The sequence below is a fragment of the Meles meles genome, chromosome 11, assembly GCF_922984935.1.
Source record: "Meles meles chromosome 11, mMelMel3.1 paternal haplotype, whole genome shotgun sequence".
NCBI classification, from domain to species: domain Eukaryota; kingdom Metazoa; phylum Chordata; class Mammalia; order Carnivora; family Mustelidae; genus Meles; species Meles meles.
The window spans coordinates 12,956,082-12,975,844 of NC_060076.1; the positions used below are offsets into that span (position 1 = coordinate 12,956,082).

The window sequence follows — 19,763 nt, forward strand, 5'->3', positions numbered from 1 at the left end:
AAGGGAACAGAACAGATGGTAGGAATAGAAAACAGTAGCAAGATAAAGAGATTTAAACCTAAGTATATTGATAATTACATTAAATGTAAATGGTCTAAACACTCCAATTAAAAGGCAAAATAACTGCCAGATCAGATAAAAAGCAAAAACTGAAAAGGTGTCTACAAAAGAAACTCATTTGTACAGAAAGACACAGATTGGTTCAAAGTATAAGGACAAGAAAGGATATACCTGGCTTTATACTAATCAGAATAAAGTTGGGATATCTATAATCAACAGCAAAGTAGATTTCAAAGCAAAAAGTATTATGAGAGATAAAGAAGGTGATTTTATAACAATAAAGATGCCAGTTCATCACCAGCACATAACAATCCTAGATGTGGATGCATAGTTTCAGTGTACATGAGGCAAAAACAAAAGAAAAAAGAAATACACAAATCCACAATTACGATTAAAACCTTCAATATTCTTTTCTCAGTAAGTAACAGAACAATGAGCACTAAACAAGTAGGCAAAAACCTAGTAATAACATAGAAGGATTCAAACCATGCTACCAATAAAATTGATAAGTGACATTTCCATTAGGGAGGAAAAACAGCAGGATGGGTTAGTAGAAATAAATGTATTAAGCAAGCCACTGAATTCAGAGACCACGCACCCTTCAGAGAAGAGACACGATGAGGAGGTGTTGGTTAGTTTGAGAAGCATTTCCATTCTTGAAACCACACACATGAAGAGAGCCGAGAACAGAGCTGGCTGTCAAGTGAATGGTGGATTTCTAGTCAGCCCGGTTACAGGCCCTCTGCTCATGCTAACCATTTTACAACGAACAAACCCACAGGTAAGTGAAGCAAACAATAATTAGGAGCAGAGAAACACACAGCCTAAAGAGGAAGCACCTGGGAAGGGTTACTATAGTGGATGAAGCATAAGGCCGGGTGGGGAAACGTCCTGGCTCTGGCAGTCCTGCGAAGCCTATCCAGATGACGGACTTGGATCGTGCAAACAAACAAGGTGCAAAACCCACAGCGTGTCCTCCTCAACCTATTACTGTCGTGAAGAAGTGAACATCATGACTGGGACACCACGGGACGGCCAGGATGCTACACCTTCACTGCACTCCCTTCCTACAGACACGCAAGAGGGTGTACCCGCCCCACCCATGGGTGCAGACAGAGAGAGACAGAGAATGAGAGAGAGAAAAGCACCACAGCATGTGATATCTAAGCCATCAACAGAGATAAGAGTCAGCATCAAAGCTAACGGAAATCTTTGCTGGATACCTCACCTTCCAACTCAACAGATCCCAAACTGGCATGGTTGGGACACCTAAATGCCCAAAGACCCTCTTCTCAGCAACTGGTACCAAGACACCCCGATCCTCTTGGTAGAAATCTGGGGTCATTCTGCCTCCTTCTCCTTCACCCAGTGAATGTAACTTGACTTATCCCTACTTTTTCTGCCCTGAGTTGGGTTCTCACTGTGTTTCCTGGCACCTCCAATCCTACCTCCTCTGACAGTGCTCACCAAGATCACAGGACTCCTTCCAGGGGTCATAGGCCATGTCAGCTGGCCTTGGCTGACCTTCTGCTGTGCCCAACTCTGCATTCTACCATCAGTACACACTGATGGCAGGGCTCCCCACGCCCCAGGCTGCTACCCACCTCCAGGCCTGTGCCACACTGTCTCTGTCCCCTGGGACACTCTCCTCCTTCCACTCCCATCTCCCCCTGCAGCTGATCAGCCCTTCCTCCCTTCAGGAGGGCGGTGCAAAGGTCTGCCCACCGTGTGTGTGTGTGTGGGTGGGGGGGGCAGGACCAGAACTGGCCCAGAGCAAAAGGCTGTCCTCACCTGCTGATGATGCCCTTCATCTGGATGTCCTTGTCCTCCTGCTGCCGCCGGAGCCGCTCCTCACCCTCCTCTAGCCGCGCCTGGTACTCCAGCACCAGCTTCTGCGTCGTCTCCTCCTGGCACTTGAACAGGGTCTCATACTCTTCCAGCTTCTTGGTAGAGATTCGCAGCTTGTCCTGCAGCACCGCCAGGTCCTACCAGGAGGGCAGCGTGCCACGGGCACAGCACCCAGGACAGAGAGCACAGCCTCGTGAGCCCGAGCAGGAGCACAGGGTGGGAGGGAGCCCAGCTCGGGATGTACCAGGGGTCTTCACCACCTCAGCCCACTTGACACAGTGAGGAGACGCCTTCCGGGCCCAGCTGGAAGGGCCAGGGTGAGACTCCGAGCTTGTCCCCGTCCAGGGCTCCTCCCCTCCAAACTCCCACCCCTGCAGCCTGACCTTACAGCTATGAGGGAATGAAGACTCAAACCCAAATCTCAGAAGTAAGGACTGCACTAGAGCACTGAGTTTTTTAAATAATAAACAAATGTTAAAACACACTCTTGAAGATATAAGATCTGACAGCACCCTGAGAGATAGGGACTCTATAGGAGGGGGAAACTGAGGCCCCAGAAGGTCCCCCAGTCCCATGGTGACTGACCCAGAGGGTGAGATCCTAGCCTCCCAGCCTCTACTCGACCGTAAAGCAAGGGCAGTGGTGTGGGGAAGTGAGGGGCCAGAGAAGCTCAAGGTAAGGTGGGGTTGACGCCACGGGGTTGGGGGCCAGGGTGCTGCGACTATATGGGACTGGGGAGGCAGGGGGAGCCTCTCCCAGAGTCCTAGGCAATGCAAGCCTAGTATACTTTGGCAAAGGGCCACCCAAAAGTTAGAAAGCAGCAAGTCCAGACGCTGGTGAGAGGCCCAGCCCAGCCCCAGCTCCAAGTTAAGCATCTAAAGCAAAGCTGGACCCACAGGAGAGGCGGGCTCCAGGAGAGATGACCCTGGCCCGTCCCAAGTCTTGCTCAGCCAGCCAGAGCCGGGTAGAGAGCTTCCTTCCTGACAGAGGCAGTGCCAGGTCTCCAGAGAGCTCGAGAGAAAGGTCTCCCCCGGACCCGCCTGTGAGGGTTAGCAGCACAGAATAAGAGGAGTAGCTCGTTCAGCCATGGAACGGCAAGGGAAGAGGGCACTCCAGCTGCAGCCTGACCCCTGCAAGTCACGAACGGGACTCTGGGTCTCCGAGAGGTGCAGAGCCCAGCCCCAGGCTCACAAAGGGAGCCAAGGCTAAGGCTGGCCCAACTTGCTGCCCAACAAAACTCTGGCTCTTGGAGCACTGAGCCAGGTGTCCCCCGCCTCCTTCATGTAATTATGGTGAAAGCAGGTGGATGCAGTGGACTAAGGGGATGGTGGAGGGTGGCGGAATGCAGCATGGACGTGAACCTCGCCCTAGGCCAGGGGGAGGGAGAGCTGCCGCCCTGACCTCCGTGCCCTTGCCTGAGAGGCTTTTCTAGGGCCGAGGCGAGGGCATCTAGGGGAGTGCAAGAAGTGGCTGCCATTCTGAGGTGGTTTTGTGCTGGGTCCTGCGTCTTCTGGGCTCTGGCCCACAGGAGGACACAAGAACCAGCCATGGAACCACGGAAGTTGCCATAACAACGGGCAGAACTTGGGAGGACAGGAGCACCCCCACTGGCCCACATAGTTGCTAGATGTGTGTGGTGGGTGGAGTCTGGGTATTTCAGAACCGTTTCCCCCCGGGGGAAGAAAACCTCTCAGTAGCAGTCGGACCCTTTACCTGGCTCTTTCTCTCTCATGTCCTGGTGGAGACAGGAACTGGGCAAGAGCCAGGCTCTGGATAGGTGCAAACCCAGAGTGGGGGACCTGGTTGGGGACAGCCCTCCCCACTGTCTCAGGGAACCACACCTCTGCCTCCTCATGCACGAAACTCCCTATGACGGTCTCCATGTGCCTCTCTGGCACCCCCAGCCCTCAAGTCCCAGCCACCAGAATCTGGACTCTGTACAATCTCCAGCTGAGCCTCAGGTGCAGCCTGTACAGGAATTCTTAGCTCTAAGCGAAATTCCTCTTGCTGCTCTTTTTCCAGAGTCCACGGCTGATGTCTGTATGGGGGACGAAGGGTGGAGAGGGGACTGGCCATATGCAGGGAACAAGCGGCACCTCTCATTCAGGGCTCAAGGGGAGAGAATGTTGCCAGTGGCCACAGGCAGGCAGCCCCGCCCTACCCCAAAATGCCAGGGTCCGGCTTTACCTTTTCTGCTTGGCTGAGCTCTTCCTTACTCCTTAGCCTATCCCTGTGGGGGGGATCTGGGCCCAGGCCCTCGTCTTCTAACAACTGCGCGTTCATGGTCAAGAGCCAAGCGGCTGTGCGGTCCAGGGCATTGGGGCTCACGGGTGAAGGGCCCTACAATGAAACACAGCTGTGAGGGTCTGGAGGGAGGCAGGGGGGTGGCACCAGGTGAGTCACAGGGACAAGTGGCTCAGGGACATTGCAAGGGTAGAGGACCTCCAGCTGGCCAGTTACTGATACAATCCCCGACTCAGGAATTCCCACTCCTGATGGCAGCCTGGGCAGAGTTAGGAGGCCAGGTAGTCTGAGTGCCCCTCTCTGCCACCCAGGTAAGAGCAAGTGAGCTCGGCCAGGCAGGCGGGCGGGCATTCAACCTAGAGCACATCTGTCCCACGTACTGTGTGTGGCCCCAGGGTGACACGAAGATCCTGGAGGCCAGTTCAGAGCACAAAGGTGGGGGTGCTGGGGGTCTGATTGACCCCTAACCTGGTGGGGCCTGGAACTGGAGATGAACGGACCCCTCCCCTCTCTCCCTGACCCCAGCTGCCTCTGGGGGAACTGGCAGAGAGACCCTAAGGCCACACTGTTCCTGGTTCAAAGGATTCTGGCAGGGATCAGTGGGCCTCAGGGGAGAGGAGAGGTGGTATGCGTGGCAGGCTGGTGGGATGGGGCCACGTGTGGCCTTGTTCAGCATGGGATGGCAGCTGAGGACAGGTGAAATGACCAGGAGGAGCAGCACGACACGGGTGGGGTATGATGGCCCGGCGGGCCCACGAGCACGGCCTGCCCTTGGACAGCACCACTGACCTGCTTGTGCACTGCACGAGGCTTCAGCTCCGGGCTGTCACCCTTGGACGAGGATGAGGGCTGCCGAAGCCGGGCTCCGGGGCCAGCCCAATCAGGCGAGGCCGATGCCAGGGTTCCACTCGAGGGCCGCGGGTACTGCAGGGTGCTCAGCAGGGTGGGTGGCGTCCGGCCGCGGGGTGCGGGAGGTGGCGGTGGGGGCGGCGGCGGCGGCTGGTCGATCCTCCGCTGGGGGCCGGCACTGTTCTGCCGCGGCACCGTGGGCTGCCCGCCCTTCTCAGTCAGTGACATCTGCCGCCGCGCCAGCTCCCCAGGCCGCCGTGCCAGGTCCTCAGCGGCGCTGCTGAAACTCCCCAGCTTGGCAGCAGCTGCCAACTCCTCGCTGTTGCTGTGGGAGCTCAAGGAGCTATGGCCCTCAGAGCCCGAGTCGCCCAGGCCACGAGGTGAAAGCGGCAGGCCGGCCGCCATCTGGTACACGGGGTTCTGGAAGGAGAGTGGCGCCAGTAGCTGGGGCCGGCCTGGGGCGCCCTCGGAGGTACCCGGCGTGGTCGGCGTCTGGCCTGCCCGCCGCACCGTGGCCAGCCCTGCCAAGCTCGCTGGGGCTGCCCGAGCCGGCCATCCAGCCACCAGCTGTGATGCCGGCGCCTGTCCATCGGCGGTGAGGGCGTCGGGGCCCGCCGGGGAGCCCGCCTCCCCGTCCAGCGTGCGGGCATCTTGGAGGTCCACCATAGACAGGCTCTTGCCACCATTGGCCATCTGAAGATCAGGCTCGTTGGCTTCCGAGTAACTCGAGCTGCGGGCAGGTGAGGGCTGGACCCCGGAGGACCTTGTGACAAAAAACAAGTCCTTGTTTTCGGGGGTTGGAGACGGTAACCGGGTGAAATCTATGAGACTGCAGGGAGACAAGCACACACAGGGAAAGAAGGGGGAAGAGAAGAGCTGTGAGTGCGGCCAAGGCGGCTCCAAACCGAGAGCCCCGCCAGCCTGCCGGGGCCTGGCAGCCTGAGCATGAGCCGGGGCAGCGGGGGGAGGGGGAAGGCAGGGCAGGGGAGAGGAGGTGCGCGGGCTGCAGAAGTGGGCTGGTCTTGCGACCAGTGGCCTGGCTGCAGCACCAAACCACAGCCCCGGCCGCAGCCCCTGGTGGAGGCCACCTCCGGGACCAGGCGACCAGGACAGCCGCTTCTGCACAGCACCTCCCTTCTAGGGGCCGGTGCTGCTAGTTCCAGGCCAGGCAGTCCGGCATGTCCATTCCTGGTTCAGCTATACCTTGGGACATTGGGTGCCGCGGCCTGGAGTGTTCTGGAAAATTCCCCCTAGCTAAACCCAAACCCACAACGCAGTGGCTCTCTGCTATCCAAGGGTCTGACTTCAAAGCCACAGGGGCTCCCGCAGCCTCTTCTCTCGTGTTCCTCACCAGACTGACAACCAGAATGGGGACCTAGTGAAGCCTTCCCCCCCACCCCCACCCCTACCCCGCCCAGCCTCCTGCTGCCACCTTTGTCTGACTGGCAGGCGGGGGCTGCTGTTCCTGGCAAAAACAAGGAATCAGAGGAGGATCCGAGGGTGTGACTCAGGCAGGGAAGGTCTGCACCTGCAGAGGCAGGCCATACCTTTCCCCCAGTCCCCCAGCCTCTCCCTGGCCCCTCCCCGGAAGCCGGCTCCTTAGAAAGCACAATGTGGTAGGTCAGGTGGGCTTCGGAGGGGAGGTTGTAGGGGTGGGGTAAAGAGAGCTCTGAGCAGGTGGGGGGCTCAACTATGGGGGGCTGGAGTTGGCCCAGCCCTGGGATGGAGAGGATGCCTGGCTCCCTCTGAGCCAAGGTATGTCTTCTACTTGAACTGCTCTGTCTCGCTCGGCAGCTTGTATGAATGGACCCTCAAGACTCACAGGGAGCTGGGAAGTGGCCTCCAGTCCTGCACACCACACCTCCGAGGTTCCTGATCTCAGTGCCCTTGCCTGCTTACAGGCTTGCCGCCGCGACAGGACCCGACTCCCGGCTCTGCTGTCCGTCCTCGTCCTTATGAGTCGGCCCAAAACGGCCGCTGCAGGGGAGGGCATGAGTGGGGCAGAAATAGCTCCCCGTAAACCCGAGTCTTTCAAAGGAACATCCTCATTTTGATATTAACATTCTAGAACGTTCTGCCTCCCTGTCCACCAAGTGCTTTATTTACAGGTCACTGTGCCTTTGGGCCAAGGGCTCAGACTGTGGTCTGGACCTCGACACCTCCCCTAGTTTCTGGAGCTCCCAGACTCGGAGACTTGCAGTCAGTCACCCCCGCGCTTGCTGAAAACACACATGCCTGAGTGCTACTTCTGGAGATTCTGATTCAGACCCAGGAAATACCACCAGAGTATTCTGAACACATGACTGGGTAATCTAGAGGTATTTGGGACCAAATGGTTCTTCAACAGAGCGTATTTCTCCAAGTCTTTGTGTTAGTTCCTCTATGTAGAAGGCCTTTTCCACCAATGGAAAAGGTTCTCGCTCCTAACGAGCCCCAAACTATGGCACCACCTTCTCCAAGAAGCCTTCCCTGATTTTTCCCAAAAGGAGGTTCACTGCCTACAGCCTGCCTAACACATTTCAAGTCTCATCTAGCTTATTTTATAAACATTTGTGTAGACGTCCTCCTCCCCAACTGGGGCTGCAGACTGCCACACCTTGCCTTCATGCGTACCCTACAATACCCGGTATGCCTCGCAGGTCTTACCCAGAGAGGTCGTTCTCTATCACCATTTTCTGCAGTCCGGCCGAGATACTGCTACTGCCAGAGCCAGGAGTGGAGGCCAAGTCATTGGTCCCTGGGAGCTGCCCACTGCCTGGGGTGCTCAGTGCTGTGTGGACATCCCTTAGGATTCGAGGCAGGGGCCCCAGTTTGGATACGATGCTCTGCAAACACACAATAAGAAGCAGGTGTGATCTGTGGGGGCCACTTGGGAAGGCCAAGTGCTTTGCAGCTGCTGTGGTTCAAAATTGCCGGGGAGCCCCTTGGAAAGGCAGGCCCTGCCCTCCCCCACCCATCAGATCCAGCAGGTCTGGGAAGCGGCTGGGAAGGCCAGGAATCTGCACATGAACATTTTTCCCAGGCCTCTCAGTTATTTCTGGGAGTGAGGGAGGGGCGCAAAGCCCAAAGGGAGAAATGGTGACCTAGCCCAAGCCTTCAACCCGGGTTTGTCCTATCCCTGTGCCCCAGAGAGGGGAGCCCAGGGGGTACCCCAGAATCTGCCACAGTGACACCTCCTTCTCTGAGGGGCTTCTGGGGTGCCCTCTACTTATTCACTGGCTTCCAGGACTTTGTGCAGAAGAAAAGTGTGAAACTCATATTGTCAACACAGCACAGACTTGAGAAGCAGACAGCTCAATTTCAAATCCTGGCTGCACCGGCATCAGCCGTGATGGCAGCGGCCACCATCCGTGCTTCCACCTGCTGGAGCGGATGTAGCGGTCGGAGGCCGGCTCCGGGACTCGGCAGGCAGTGGCTGCTAGGGCGTGACCCCTCCGGTGCCTCCTGCAGCTAAAGGGCAGTGGACTCCCGCAAGCAGAAGGGAGTGCAGCAGCAGAGCACTGGGATGAACCCGAGTGTCCAGCGACAGTGCAGTGGCCTGTGTGCTCCTGTGCCAGACAGCGTGCGGCCATCAGGTCACAGTGGTGATGCGGCAGGACAACAGTGAGACAGAAATGCATACTGTGGGCCCACCAAAGTTCCCGCTTGACCACGAACAAGAGGAAAAGAACTCTGTGCCTGCGTGTGTACTTCATCCACGAGCAGAGGAATCTGGAGAGCTGCACACCAGAGGGCCCCGAGTGGGACTGTGACAGCAGCAGGGAGGCCCTCCGGCCCTGTCTAGGCAGTAACTACTTTAGTCAGGCGGACTCGTGCGGTCCTGGAAAGCAGGAGATATTCCGGAAGCAAATCCTGCAGGCCTGGCTCTTGCCGCCAGGAACCTGTCCACTGTGTGGGCTGGGGTTGCGGGGCCAATGGGGGGACCCCAGGTCACAGAGGGCGCCTGCCAGGTGGCTGCAGCAGGGTGAGAGGTGGCTAGGGAGTCAGATTTTCAACTGACAGTCAAGGGCAACTCTGGAAAGGTCTACGCCTTCCTGCCTGACATGGGGAGGTACCGCATCTTCGGTCTACATTTTTCACATCAATAGCCTTAAACCCTGAAGCAAGGACATTTCTGGAGAAGCAGTGAAAAACGATCACATTTCTTACAGGCAGGGAGCACACCGTCATGCACAAACCCGTCCACTCACTGCTGAGTGTGCCCAGGCAGAGCCAGAGCCCCGGTGCACAGAGTGGCCTCCGGTGGCAGGTGCTGGCCAAGTGAATGGGACACGCCCCTCCCAGGAAATGGGGCCCAGAGCCCCCCAGCGCATGCTGACAGGGCCTGGCCTGGCACTTCCGGCTCCAGCACCTGGGTGGGCAAACACTTTTGCTCCCCGAATTAGTCTGGAGGAGGACCCTTCAGCGCTGCGGCAGCCTCTGGCCCAGCCCAACCCCCTGCAGCCCCTTGGGGCCAGGCACCTGCTCCAGCTGGCTGACGGCCTCCCAGAGCAGCGAGTGCAGACTAGAGAGCTCCCGGCCCAGGTCAATGTAGCCCTCGAAGCCCGCCGTGTTGGAGACGGTCTCAGGGTTGGAGATCTCCAACAGGAAGCGCTGCATGTTGGTCCACTCATGCTCCAGGAACTGGTTCATGAACGACATGTACTCCTCCTTGCTGCCAAACCTGGATGGAAAGCAGGCAGGGTAAGAGCTCCGGGGCCTCGCCCAGGAGCCTCCCTTCTCTGAGGCACTCTGCTGCCTCAACTCCCATCCCTCCTAGCCCACTGCAGCTGCCTCCCATGCCACTCACTCCCCTAGCCGACCAATCTGTTCTGATTCAGAGCCCTCGTTCCTGGCTAAACCCAGAGACCCCTCTCAGGACCTCTTCTCACAGGACCTAGAACACTCTGTGGCCCTTACTCTCCATTCACTGCCGGTCAGTCTCTTTCTTTTCTGCCAGGTTCCAAAGGCTTGGTGTTTAGATGCTTTTCAGTGCGTGTCTGGCAGGCCTCTCTGCTGAGCTTTCGGACATGCACATCCTCATGCCCCTCCCTGTCCCTGGCCTGGCCAAGTGACATCCGCTCTGTCGCCCAGACCCATGGCCCGCCACCAAGCTGCCTATCCTCAGGGGGTTCCCCAGATAGCTGAGCCAGAAGCCTGGTGGTGTCCGGCTTCTTGCTCTCTCACCAGTGAGACCTGCTGACTTTATCTCCCAGTAACCCCAGACCCCAGAGCCACTGCCTCCTGTACCGCCACCGCTTGCCCCCGGCACTGCCAGTTTCTTTCGTGGGCGGGAACCACGGCTACCCTCTTGGCCCTGGCTCCCAGCTGCCTGCTGTGCTTCCTCCACGTGCCCCTGACTTTCAGGCTAACGGGTTTAGGACCCCGAACGGAGGACAGCCAAGCCCCCTCTTGCTTCAGGCTGTCCAGTGGCTCCCCCTGCCCCACCTGCACCTCAAGTCCCTGTGACCTCTCGCATCCCGTCTCCCGTTCCCCCTGGCCTGGCGCATGATGAGTCGGGGATGCCGGGGTCCGCATCCTGCCAGCACATGGCCCTCCGGGGCCTCCTGCCGCACCTCTGCTCCTGCTCGCCTCATCCTGACATGCAGCAGGGGCACGTGTCCCAGGACCACCAGCCCGGGCCCCTCCTAAGAGGTCTGTGCGTCTCCCTCACTGCTCTGCTGCTTCTCCCACATCCCTCTCCCTGGGGAAGGATGGGTCCGGGAAGCTGGGGCCAGATGTGACTCACAGCCCCGCACAGAGATGCCTACATAGGCCCCCATCCACACTGCAAACGAGCCCTTCCGTTTCCACCCACTGGCTCCAAGGGCCAGCTAAGAACACTGAAGTGCCTTCTGAGCAAAGACATCCTTCACGGCATCAAACAAGGACAGTCTGAAACAACCTGGGAGCCCGACCACGCCAGGCGGGTTACAGAAACATGGGCCATTCTCCCTGGAAGGCATATTAGTCATTCATTGCAAAATGAGGCTTATGAATGTTAAGTACATGGGATAATCCTTATGATAAAATGTTAATTCAAAAAAGCAGAAGGAAAAAATATCTCCTCTTCTCACCTTTGAAAATGAAGGAAACGTACCCAAATGCCATGTACTTTCTGTAGGGGGAGGATGAGGGGCGGAGATTTTGTTTTGAACAATGGGGACGGAAGAACTGAGGACAGCGGGGCCATCCGTGGGGACTGTGCGCCACCCAACTCCAGGGCAGAAAGACCCCGGCTCATCCCCGCGGCTCCAGCCGGCGCCCGGACTCCGCCCCGAGGGGCGCCCGGCACTCACTTGGCGAAGTTGGCCAGGTTCTGGGTGACCTTGGCGATGAGGGTGAGGGTGCGGGCGGTGCGGTCGTCAGGGTACTCCTGCAGCAGGTTGAAGAGCGAGGGCGACATGATGGCGGGGCAGAGGAAGCGCAGGAACAGGGAGGCACTGATGAGCCGCTCGCTGATGTCGGGCCGGCCGCGGCTGCTGCACTCCTGCCGCCACGAGGCAAACACCTCTTTCAGCTCCCGTGGGAAGACACTGAGGGGACAGAGGACGGGGGGGGGGGGGCGAGTCATCGGGCAGGGTGCCAGGGCAGGAGGGTGCACAGCAGGGACCCCAGTTCTGGGCCTGAGAGGGGGAGGCGGGCTGCGAGGGAGTTAGCCAGCACAGGGGAGCATGGCGCAGCGAGGGCCAAGGGAAGGCTGGGTGGAAGGAACAGAACAGTTGAGCTCCAGGCAGGCCGGTGGGCTCTCCACGAAGGGGCCGAGAGGGGAGGGGCACGGGCACAGAAAGGCCAGGGCTCCGTCCCAACAAGAACCAGTGGCAGTGGCTAGCCTGCCCGGGGGCTTCACCCTCCGCCTCCAATACCAGACACGAGGCACAGGGAGGAGCATACAACTGGAACCGGCCGCGGCTCCCTGAATGCCATCACTGGCTGCTGAGACTCACTCCCTTTGCTTGAATCATGTGCGGGAACTGGACAGCTTCAGCAGAGCTCAGAATGATCAAGATGGGAACAGCCTAATCCCGGGATGAGAAGACAGCTTTCCACTTTCTCGGCGGGAAGGCAAATGGAGGGAGTGCGCCCCCACCCACCCATGGGGGGCCGGTGGGGGTGGGCAGGGTTCCTAGCACCCAGCTGGGGGCTCTCTCCGCTGAGCAGCCACAGCCTGCCACAGTCAGGCCCCACTGGCCAATCTTTAAGTGGTTTCCCTAGCCTTGACCCAGAACAGAGATGCCTCCCACCCCAGGAAAGACCAGTACTGCACAGACTCTACGTCCGGCTCCATCACCGGCTCCATCACTGGCTCCACCGCGAGCTCTGTCGCTAGCTCAGGGTGCTCTGAGCAAGCGCCCAGCTCTCCCTGACCTTCAGCTCCCTCACTCTTACAATGAGACCAAGGCCTGCCCTGCCAAGTTCACAGGACCATCTCAAGGCCGTAGGAAGCCTAAATCAACTCACAAGGCTTTTGCCCAATAAGCCCAGCACCTGCCCAGCAGGTTCTCCGCAGTGAATGAGGCTGAACCGGCAAAAACATGCCAGAGAGAGAGCGACAGGGGAGCAGGGCAAGGATCCTTAGTCCTGGCCCTCTAAATGCCTGACCAAGACCAGGCAGGGGCAGCTGTGGAGCCATGACATCTGTGGAAGGCCTGTCCAGAACAGAAGGGCGCCTCTGGACGTCTGACAAATATCAGAAAGAGGAAATGGGAAATCGCCATGGATGTTTCCCTGGGTCCCACACCCAGTCTCCCCTGGGAACGGGCCGGAGGGTGAAAGCGCAGCCCAGCCCAAGGGCGGGAGGTGTGTTCCCAAAGCGTTCAGGGCTATGTCTCTACCACCAGGTCCGGGGGTCATTTCTGGCCCAGCCCAGGGAGCCAGGCTGACCCTAGGTGGGTACCCTGTGCAGCCCAGGGGCAGAGGACATAGTAGGGGAACATCCATTCTGCTGCCTCTGGCTGTTCCCTCTGCTCCCTGCCCGTGGCTCTCACTCACCGAGCAGGCCTATCTCTGCTAGTCTTTCAGGAGCAGCAAGCCATTCTTGGGCCCTCCTAGGTCCAGCCCTGAGCTGGCGGATCCAACTGTCCCCAGGGAGTTCCAAGTATATGCAGGAAACAGATCTGGACACAGGCACAATCCCCCTCTGACAGAAGTGCCCAGGAGGGATGAGACAACCATGTTTGATACCATGAAGGGGGGCCGCTGAGGGGAGGCAGGCATAAGGCCTTAAAACAGGAAGGGAGGTGGCGTGTGGTGGTGGGGCTGCGGGGGGAGGGAGGCCCTGCCCAAGAAAGGAGCGAGGTATGGCGCGGGGGACAGGTGGTGGCTGCAACCCTGTGGACAGCGGAGAGACCCTGCATGAAGCCATCTGCCTGGCCCTGGAGGGTGCCTGGATAGGGCCTTGCCCACCTCGCTCCCCACACTGCGGCTCCGGCACCTGCGACAGCGGACGGCCCACGGACGGGACCCACTAAGAGACTTGGTGACACACTGCCCCATCGATTCTCCAACCCGTGTCCTGCAACGGATTCTGAGACCCTCTTCTACATCGGAGAGCCCACCAAGGACCAGGACGGGGGCCAGGCAGGAGGGAGGTCCCCTCCCAGAGCCACCACTTGGGAGCTATGTGAGGCTGCAGCTGGGCCACCGGCGCCCTCATCAACCCTCTGCACTATCGTGTAGGAGTCAGGGAGGATGGAGCCCGAGGGCCTTGCCCAGCACCCTGTGGGCACACTGACACAAGCAGGGCCAGAGGCGGGGCAGGGGCGCAGGCGGCACTGACCAGTAGGAGTTGATGATCTTGCAGAAGGCCAGCTCGCAGCACATCTTGAGGTTGCCCTGGTGCTCAGGGAGGTCAGCAGCTGAGCACTTGCTCGGGTCGACTTCGCAGTTCTCGTCCGACTCATACAGCGCTTTGATGAACTCGCCTGGGGCAGGAGGCAGCAGGAGGGCGTAAGGATGGGCGGGGGCGGGCCTCCCACCGCCCATAGCTAGCCTGCACCCTCCCTACCTAGCGCGTCCTGCAGGTACTTCTGGCCCACCAGCTTGAGGTACTCCTCGATGGCCTTAGTGGCCAGTGTGTTCTCCCGGAAGATAAGGTGTTCGTTGTCCCCGCAGCGGTCCACCTCTGACATCATCAGGTCGGTCAGGAAGTCCTGGGAAGGCAGGTGAGAAGAGCGGATGTGAGCAGGCCCGGATTACAGGACCCGAGGATCCCAGCCCCACTCCCCAGTCAGAAGCACCCACTTCTTGTAGCTGGTCAGCTGGTGGTGCCCACCTCTGGGAGCTGCTGGCGGGTGAGCATGGGCAGCCCATGGAGGGTAGACACCTAGAGGTGGTCATCAGTGAGAGCTGGGTCCAGCTGCCAGATGGAGCCAGGAGCCAACTGCACTGTGATCAGCCCCGCTGGACTCAAACCCTGAGCAGGCCTGGCCAGGAGACCAAAGCAGATCTCCCTCCCCATTGCCAACAGCGCTAAAGAGGACACACAGGCCACCCTCCCTCCACTGTATAAACAGTTGCCACGATCCTCCTACCCATGATTCTGATGGGGTCTCCCACACCAGATAGACTTGTGCCACCCCACAGGGGGAAGCTGTCCAGACGCCCTGGAAGGCAGTGGGCCAGGGCTCAGATGGCGAGAACACAGTCCTCGGCTTGAGGGGTGAGGCAGCCCCTCACTGCTGTGGGTCCCAGGCTTCTGGAAGGCAGCTGTGAACCTGAGAAGTCTACAGGTCCCCTACACAGTGTCACGGGGAGACCCTGGAAGGAGCCTGAGCCCATGCCCTCCCTCCTGACTGCGAAGATGAGGTACGGTGAGCCTGCCTCCCTTGGGAGCCCCTGCCTCCTCAAGCCCTCAGCCAACCCTGTGACCTGGGGGAGGGGAAGAGAGGGAATCAGAGACCTAGTGGAAGGAAACAGAGGTGGCAAGGTGGCCTGCATGGGCCAGGGTTTCTGGTGCCCTGGAAATCCCTCACATTAATACACACCACTTTGGGCCCTTTCAAATCACAAGTGGCCCCTGAAATAGAGAAGTGAGTTCTAGGTGCAGGAGACCTACCGGCCAAAGAGGGAGAGGGGGAGTGGCTGATGCCTCTTTGGGTATCACACACCCCAAGAACCCCTTCCTGCCCTACAGATGAGCTGTAGGCCCCCTTCTCTGAAGACACAGAAGCAGAGGCAAGTACTGCCATGGGGCCTTGCAGCTCCACTGGGCTCCGGCTCCCGGTCACAGGTCTTCCATAACTCCTGGGGTGGGCGTGAGGCCCAGGCTGGGATGAGAGCTAAAACCCAATGAAGGGAAACAGGCACAGAATAGTAAAGTGACCTGTCCAAGTCCACACACAGCTACCTGGGCCAGATCTGGAGTGGGGATGGCAGGGAGAAACCCTGGAGTCCAAGGGCAAGAACTCTACAAAGTCATGGCCCCGGAGGGCAGAGCCTGGGGAGAGGGCAGGAAGGTGCTGAGATGCCCACTCATACAACCTTTACCTCAGGATTGCAGGGCCCTTATTAGACACTCTGCCTCTCCCCCAGAATGCCCCATTAGTTCCCAAGTGTTCAGAGAGAAGAAGCTCATAGGCACATCACCCCAGCTCAAGTTACTTTCCATCGTTCTGCCTAATGATCCCCCAGGCCCACTGAGGGTGGCTAGAGCCTGGCGTCCAACTCCCTTGACGGTGAGGACCACAAGCCTTACGAACAAAGGTCACCGCAGAAGGAAGTTGGACTGCCAGGCCAGCCCAGCCCAGGCGGTCAGGTCTTGAAAGAACCAGACCCAGCAGCAGAAGATGCCTTGCTCACTCCCTCTCTGGGAGCTAGGGGCTCCCTCAGTTCATTCGGTTTCCCAGCAGCCTACCAACACCGACCAGAGCCTGTCCAGCCTAGTCAGGTCCAAAGCTGGGGGAGGGAGAAGGAAACTCAGCGCTCCCTCCCTGCACAGAGACCATGCTGAGGAAGTCCCTCTCCTTGAGGGGAGCCACCAGTCCAAGAGGTGGGGGGCTCTAGAGGGCCCAAAGGGGGCCAAAAACTTCTGGGAGCAGGTAAGGGAATAAGGGGCCCTGATGGGGGTTATGCGCCTGGGCCCCCAACCCACGTCTACCCCCTGCCCCAGACCGTGAGGGCTCAGGACCTCGACACATGTCAGTCCCTCACCTCCATCAGAGGCCACTTGGCCCTCAAACCATACCATGTCCAGAACACAGAGGCCCGGCTCCTTCTTTTTACTTCGTAAATGTAGATAAGACATTCATGTTTTACTCTCCTATAACAGGGGCCAGTACCCGCGGCCTTCCGCACTATGCAGTCCTTCTCCACTGAACCCCCTTCAGGTAGCTCCCCACCAACGGAAGCAGCAGGACTCTGAGGTCCATAGAACCACATTCCACCGTGCTGGGCAGCTGGGCAGTGGGGGCCTTCCTGAAGGAGCCTACTTGTCTCCGGAATCAGGTGCGAGGGGCTGAGCACAGCCTGGAAGATGAAGGTGGGGGGCAGAGAGGTGAGGTCCTCCACCCCTACAGGAGGGCCTGCTGGATGGCTCTGGGACAACCCCGTTCTGTGGGCTGTGGGGCCAGGGACAGCAGTCACCACAGCGGGCTGACTGCCGAACGGCACAGGCACGGTTTGCACCGTGTATGTGAGCCCAGCTGTGAGCCTGTGTGTCTGACATGGAGGGGGAGGCTGGGGGTTAGGACAGGCCGTCACATGTGGGGGATGTCACCTGAACGCTCCCTCACTGGATGTGTGTCTAGGAGAGGCCAGCCCTCGAGGGCCGCGGAGAGGCCCCTCAAACCTGCTCCTTTGCTCTATGCCACGACCCCATCCCTCGGCTCCACGTGTACGTTAGCAACCACCTCCAACCATGGAGGAGGGACACAAAGCCTCCCGTTCTATGATGCAACTCTGGGGCTTGGGGGCCCACCTGGCTGTGAGGAGTGCCTCTGTGAGAGCTAAACGCCGTGACTCGGACACGGGGGACAGTGTACGCACCACCAGGCCTCCGTGTGGGCCGCACAATGTGCAAAGACCCACCTGTGCCCACACACGCACCTTGACCTTGCCCGTGCTCTGCAGAATGTGCACCAGGGCCGACGCCATCTCCTCCTTGGTTTTGGCACTGAGGATCGGCTCGAGGGCTGCGCAGAGCCCCAGGTAGTGGTTGGTGATGTGCTCGGCAAACTCCTTGTACATCTCCATGGGCAGGATGGTGATGGTCTGGTAGCGCGCCTTGATGCGGATCATGGGCCCGGGGCCCTTGCCACCCTTGGGGTTGGGCGTCACCACCGGGTACCATTTCTCCACAAACTGTCGCCCGGCCACGGAGGCAGCCGGCAGGCTCACCAGGCCCAGGTAACTGTTGCGCTCCTTCTTCTTCTTCTTGTCTGTCTCCCGGTACAGGTGGACGGTGACAGTGCGCAGGGGCGGCAGGTTGTGGAACTCAAAGTGCTCCCCCCAGAAGACATTGTCGGTCTTGAGCTTGCCCGTGGTGCGGGCGTAGAGCACGTCGTCCAGGCACAACTCGCACAGGTACTTCTTTTTGGCCGGCAGGTCCTTGGCCTCAATCACCCACAGCTTCAGGATGTGCTCCACACGCCGGCTGTTGTCCTGCACACACACAAGGGGGCCGCGCTCACCGTGGGGGCCGCAGAGAGCTCTCAGACCCAGGTGGGGCCCAGCCCCGACATGGGATCGGGAGGAGGCAGGGACAGCTCTGGAGCCTGGCGGACAAGGGGCCGGGTCTCTGCTCTGCCTTGCACTAGCCCACGGACCTTAAGACTGTGACTTCATCTAAGCCTCGGGTCCCTTTTCTGTGAAATGGGAACGAAATGGAGTGACAGACCAAGTGAGAGGGCAGCACAAGGCCTGGCACACCGCAGACAACTGTGCCATTTCCCAGCTCTTCTGCATCTGCCGGTCTGTAAAGTCACTTAGGTGTGACCGCTGCTAAGTCCCCTTCTTCAGTGAGGTCATGGCGACCAGGACTCTGCCCAGGCCGTGCAGGCAGGCCACGGAGGCAGGCCCAGAAGTGGCCAATTACAGAAGGGGGATCCATGAACCTGACGGGAGGAGCTGGGGGCCCAGCAGCCTAGGCCAGTGGTGCTCCTCTGAAGGAAACGGCTGTCCAAGCTGGAACTGGATGCACATGGAACCAGCCAGATGCATGGTTAGGGGGCAGGTGGGGACAGGAATTCAGGCAGCAGGGCACTAGCACCCAAGTCCTTAATGGCCCCATACTCGGTCCTCTGGCCTGCGTCAGCCTGGCCAAATGGAGCTCCTACTTCGGGGCCCGACACCACTGGCACTCTGATGCCGCGTCCATCCCCCATCGCGGCCCACACCAGAGAACCCTACTCTGTCCCTCTTGCCAGAGTCTGTGTCTGGTTTGGGTCCAGGCTTACCTTGTTGGGGTGTACCGCTCGCCGGAGGTTCTCCATCCACTTATCCCGCTCGGCTGCCGATCGGCAGGAGAAGCACTTGCTTCCCGACGATGTCGTCACCTGGGGGACGGGCAGGATAGTGTCACAGGAGGGGAGCACAGCAAGGCTGGTATGATGGAAGACCTCTGGGCCCTGGAGAACTTCAGCTGCCGGGTCTGCACCACAGCCACAGAGAGGAGGCAGAACAAGGCTCACAAAGACCACGTTTGTAGGTGACTCGCCGAGACCCAAGGTCCCAGAGCAGGTCAGCAACAGCAGGACAGCCCACGCCTGTACCCGTTGGTGCCTGGCCCCGGCTCCTTGCCCTTGTCTCAGCACCCTTGTCCACAGGAAAGCATCTTTCTGGCTCCAGTCTCTCTCCCAGAGATGGCAGGAGAGAAGGTGAGGGGCCCCCTGTCCAGGTCAGAGGGCAATGCTTACCCAGAACCTCCCTCTACAGGTAAAACCACAGGCACCAAGGAGACAACCACCGGTAAGCACAAAGGATCACCTCAGTCAGCTGACGCCTTCTGACAGTTCTTTTCCCAAGTGGCAGTGACAACAGTGATCGTCACAGAAACTTAGCATTTTGGGAGCCACACTGGAGAAATAAGAATTGGGCTATCTAGGGGTGCCTGGGTGGCTCAGAGGGTCTGCCTTCAGCTCGGGTCATGATCTCAGGGTCCTGGGATCGAGCCCCGCATTGGGCTCTCTGCTCAGCAGGGAGCCTGCTTCCCCTTCTCTCTCTGCCTGCCTCTCTGCCTCCTTGTGATCTCTCTCTCAAATAAATAAATAAAATCTTTAAAAAAAAGAATTGGGCTATCTAGGCCGGCTGGACCCTGGGGTCCTTCTGTCTGAAACCCTTCCCCTCCCCTGTCTTCCTCATCCTTTGGTCTCCTCCAGGTGAGGCGACCTAACCCAAGCAGCTCCTACTCTGTTCCTGCTGTCCCCAGCACCAGGCCAAGGGCTCTACAGGGGGAAAGCAGGGTCCTCATCCAGCCACTCAAGGGCTGCACAAAACAGCACCCCCTGCTGCAGACAAGCGGACAGACATCATCTTCAGTCCATCCCAGGCAAAGACGTCCGAGCCCGCTGGACCAGGAGCCTGTAGCCCGAGACGGCACCCAGTGGGTACAGAGCATGAGGCAGGTGCCAGGCCCCACTCTGTTCTTTCCCCAGGGCAGGGGCGTTTGGAGGTTGTCCCTGAGTAGCTGATTTTCATTACCAGGCTCATTCCTCTATCAGAGAGCTCCCCTAATCATGCCAAGATTGTTAGGGGTGGGAAGCTTCCCAGAAACAGAGGTGGGAAGAGAATACAAATAATTGGAGAAGCTATTAGGAACTCCCAGGAACCCCTGCAACATTAGCTAC

General features: G+C 59.0%; 1 protein-coding gene across 9 annotated transcripts in view; it reads right to left on the reverse strand.

The window, feature by feature from the left end:
• The window catches only part of LOC123952790 (DAB2 interacting protein), a 186,478-nt gene that overhangs the window by 7,013 nt on the left and 159,702 nt on the right, over positions 1-19,763 (reverse strand). For 8 of the 9 annotated variants that reach the window (XM_046022291.1, XM_046022292.1, XM_046022289.1 and 5 more), the window contains 10 exons: positions 18,375-18,473; positions 17,026-17,580; positions 13,988-14,132; positions 13,760-13,904; positions 11,280-11,516; positions 9,463-9,664; positions 7,648-7,826; positions 4,942-5,830; positions 4,096-4,248; positions 1,852-2,045 (listed from right to left, as the gene is read on the reverse strand). In XM_046022291.1, the coding sequence (XP_045878247.1) occupies positions 1,852-2,045; positions 4,096-4,248; positions 4,942-5,830; positions 7,648-7,826; positions 9,463-9,664; positions 11,280-11,516; positions 13,760-13,904; positions 13,988-14,132; positions 17,026-17,580; positions 18,375-18,473 (2,798 nt within the window). The remainder of the gene's footprint in view (positions 1-1,851; positions 2,046-4,095; positions 4,249-4,941; positions 5,831-7,647; positions 7,827-9,462; positions 9,665-11,279; positions 11,517-13,759; positions 13,905-13,987; positions 14,133-17,025; positions 17,581-18,374; positions 18,474-19,763) is intronic. The other variant, XM_046022290.1, reaches the window with a different exon arrangement.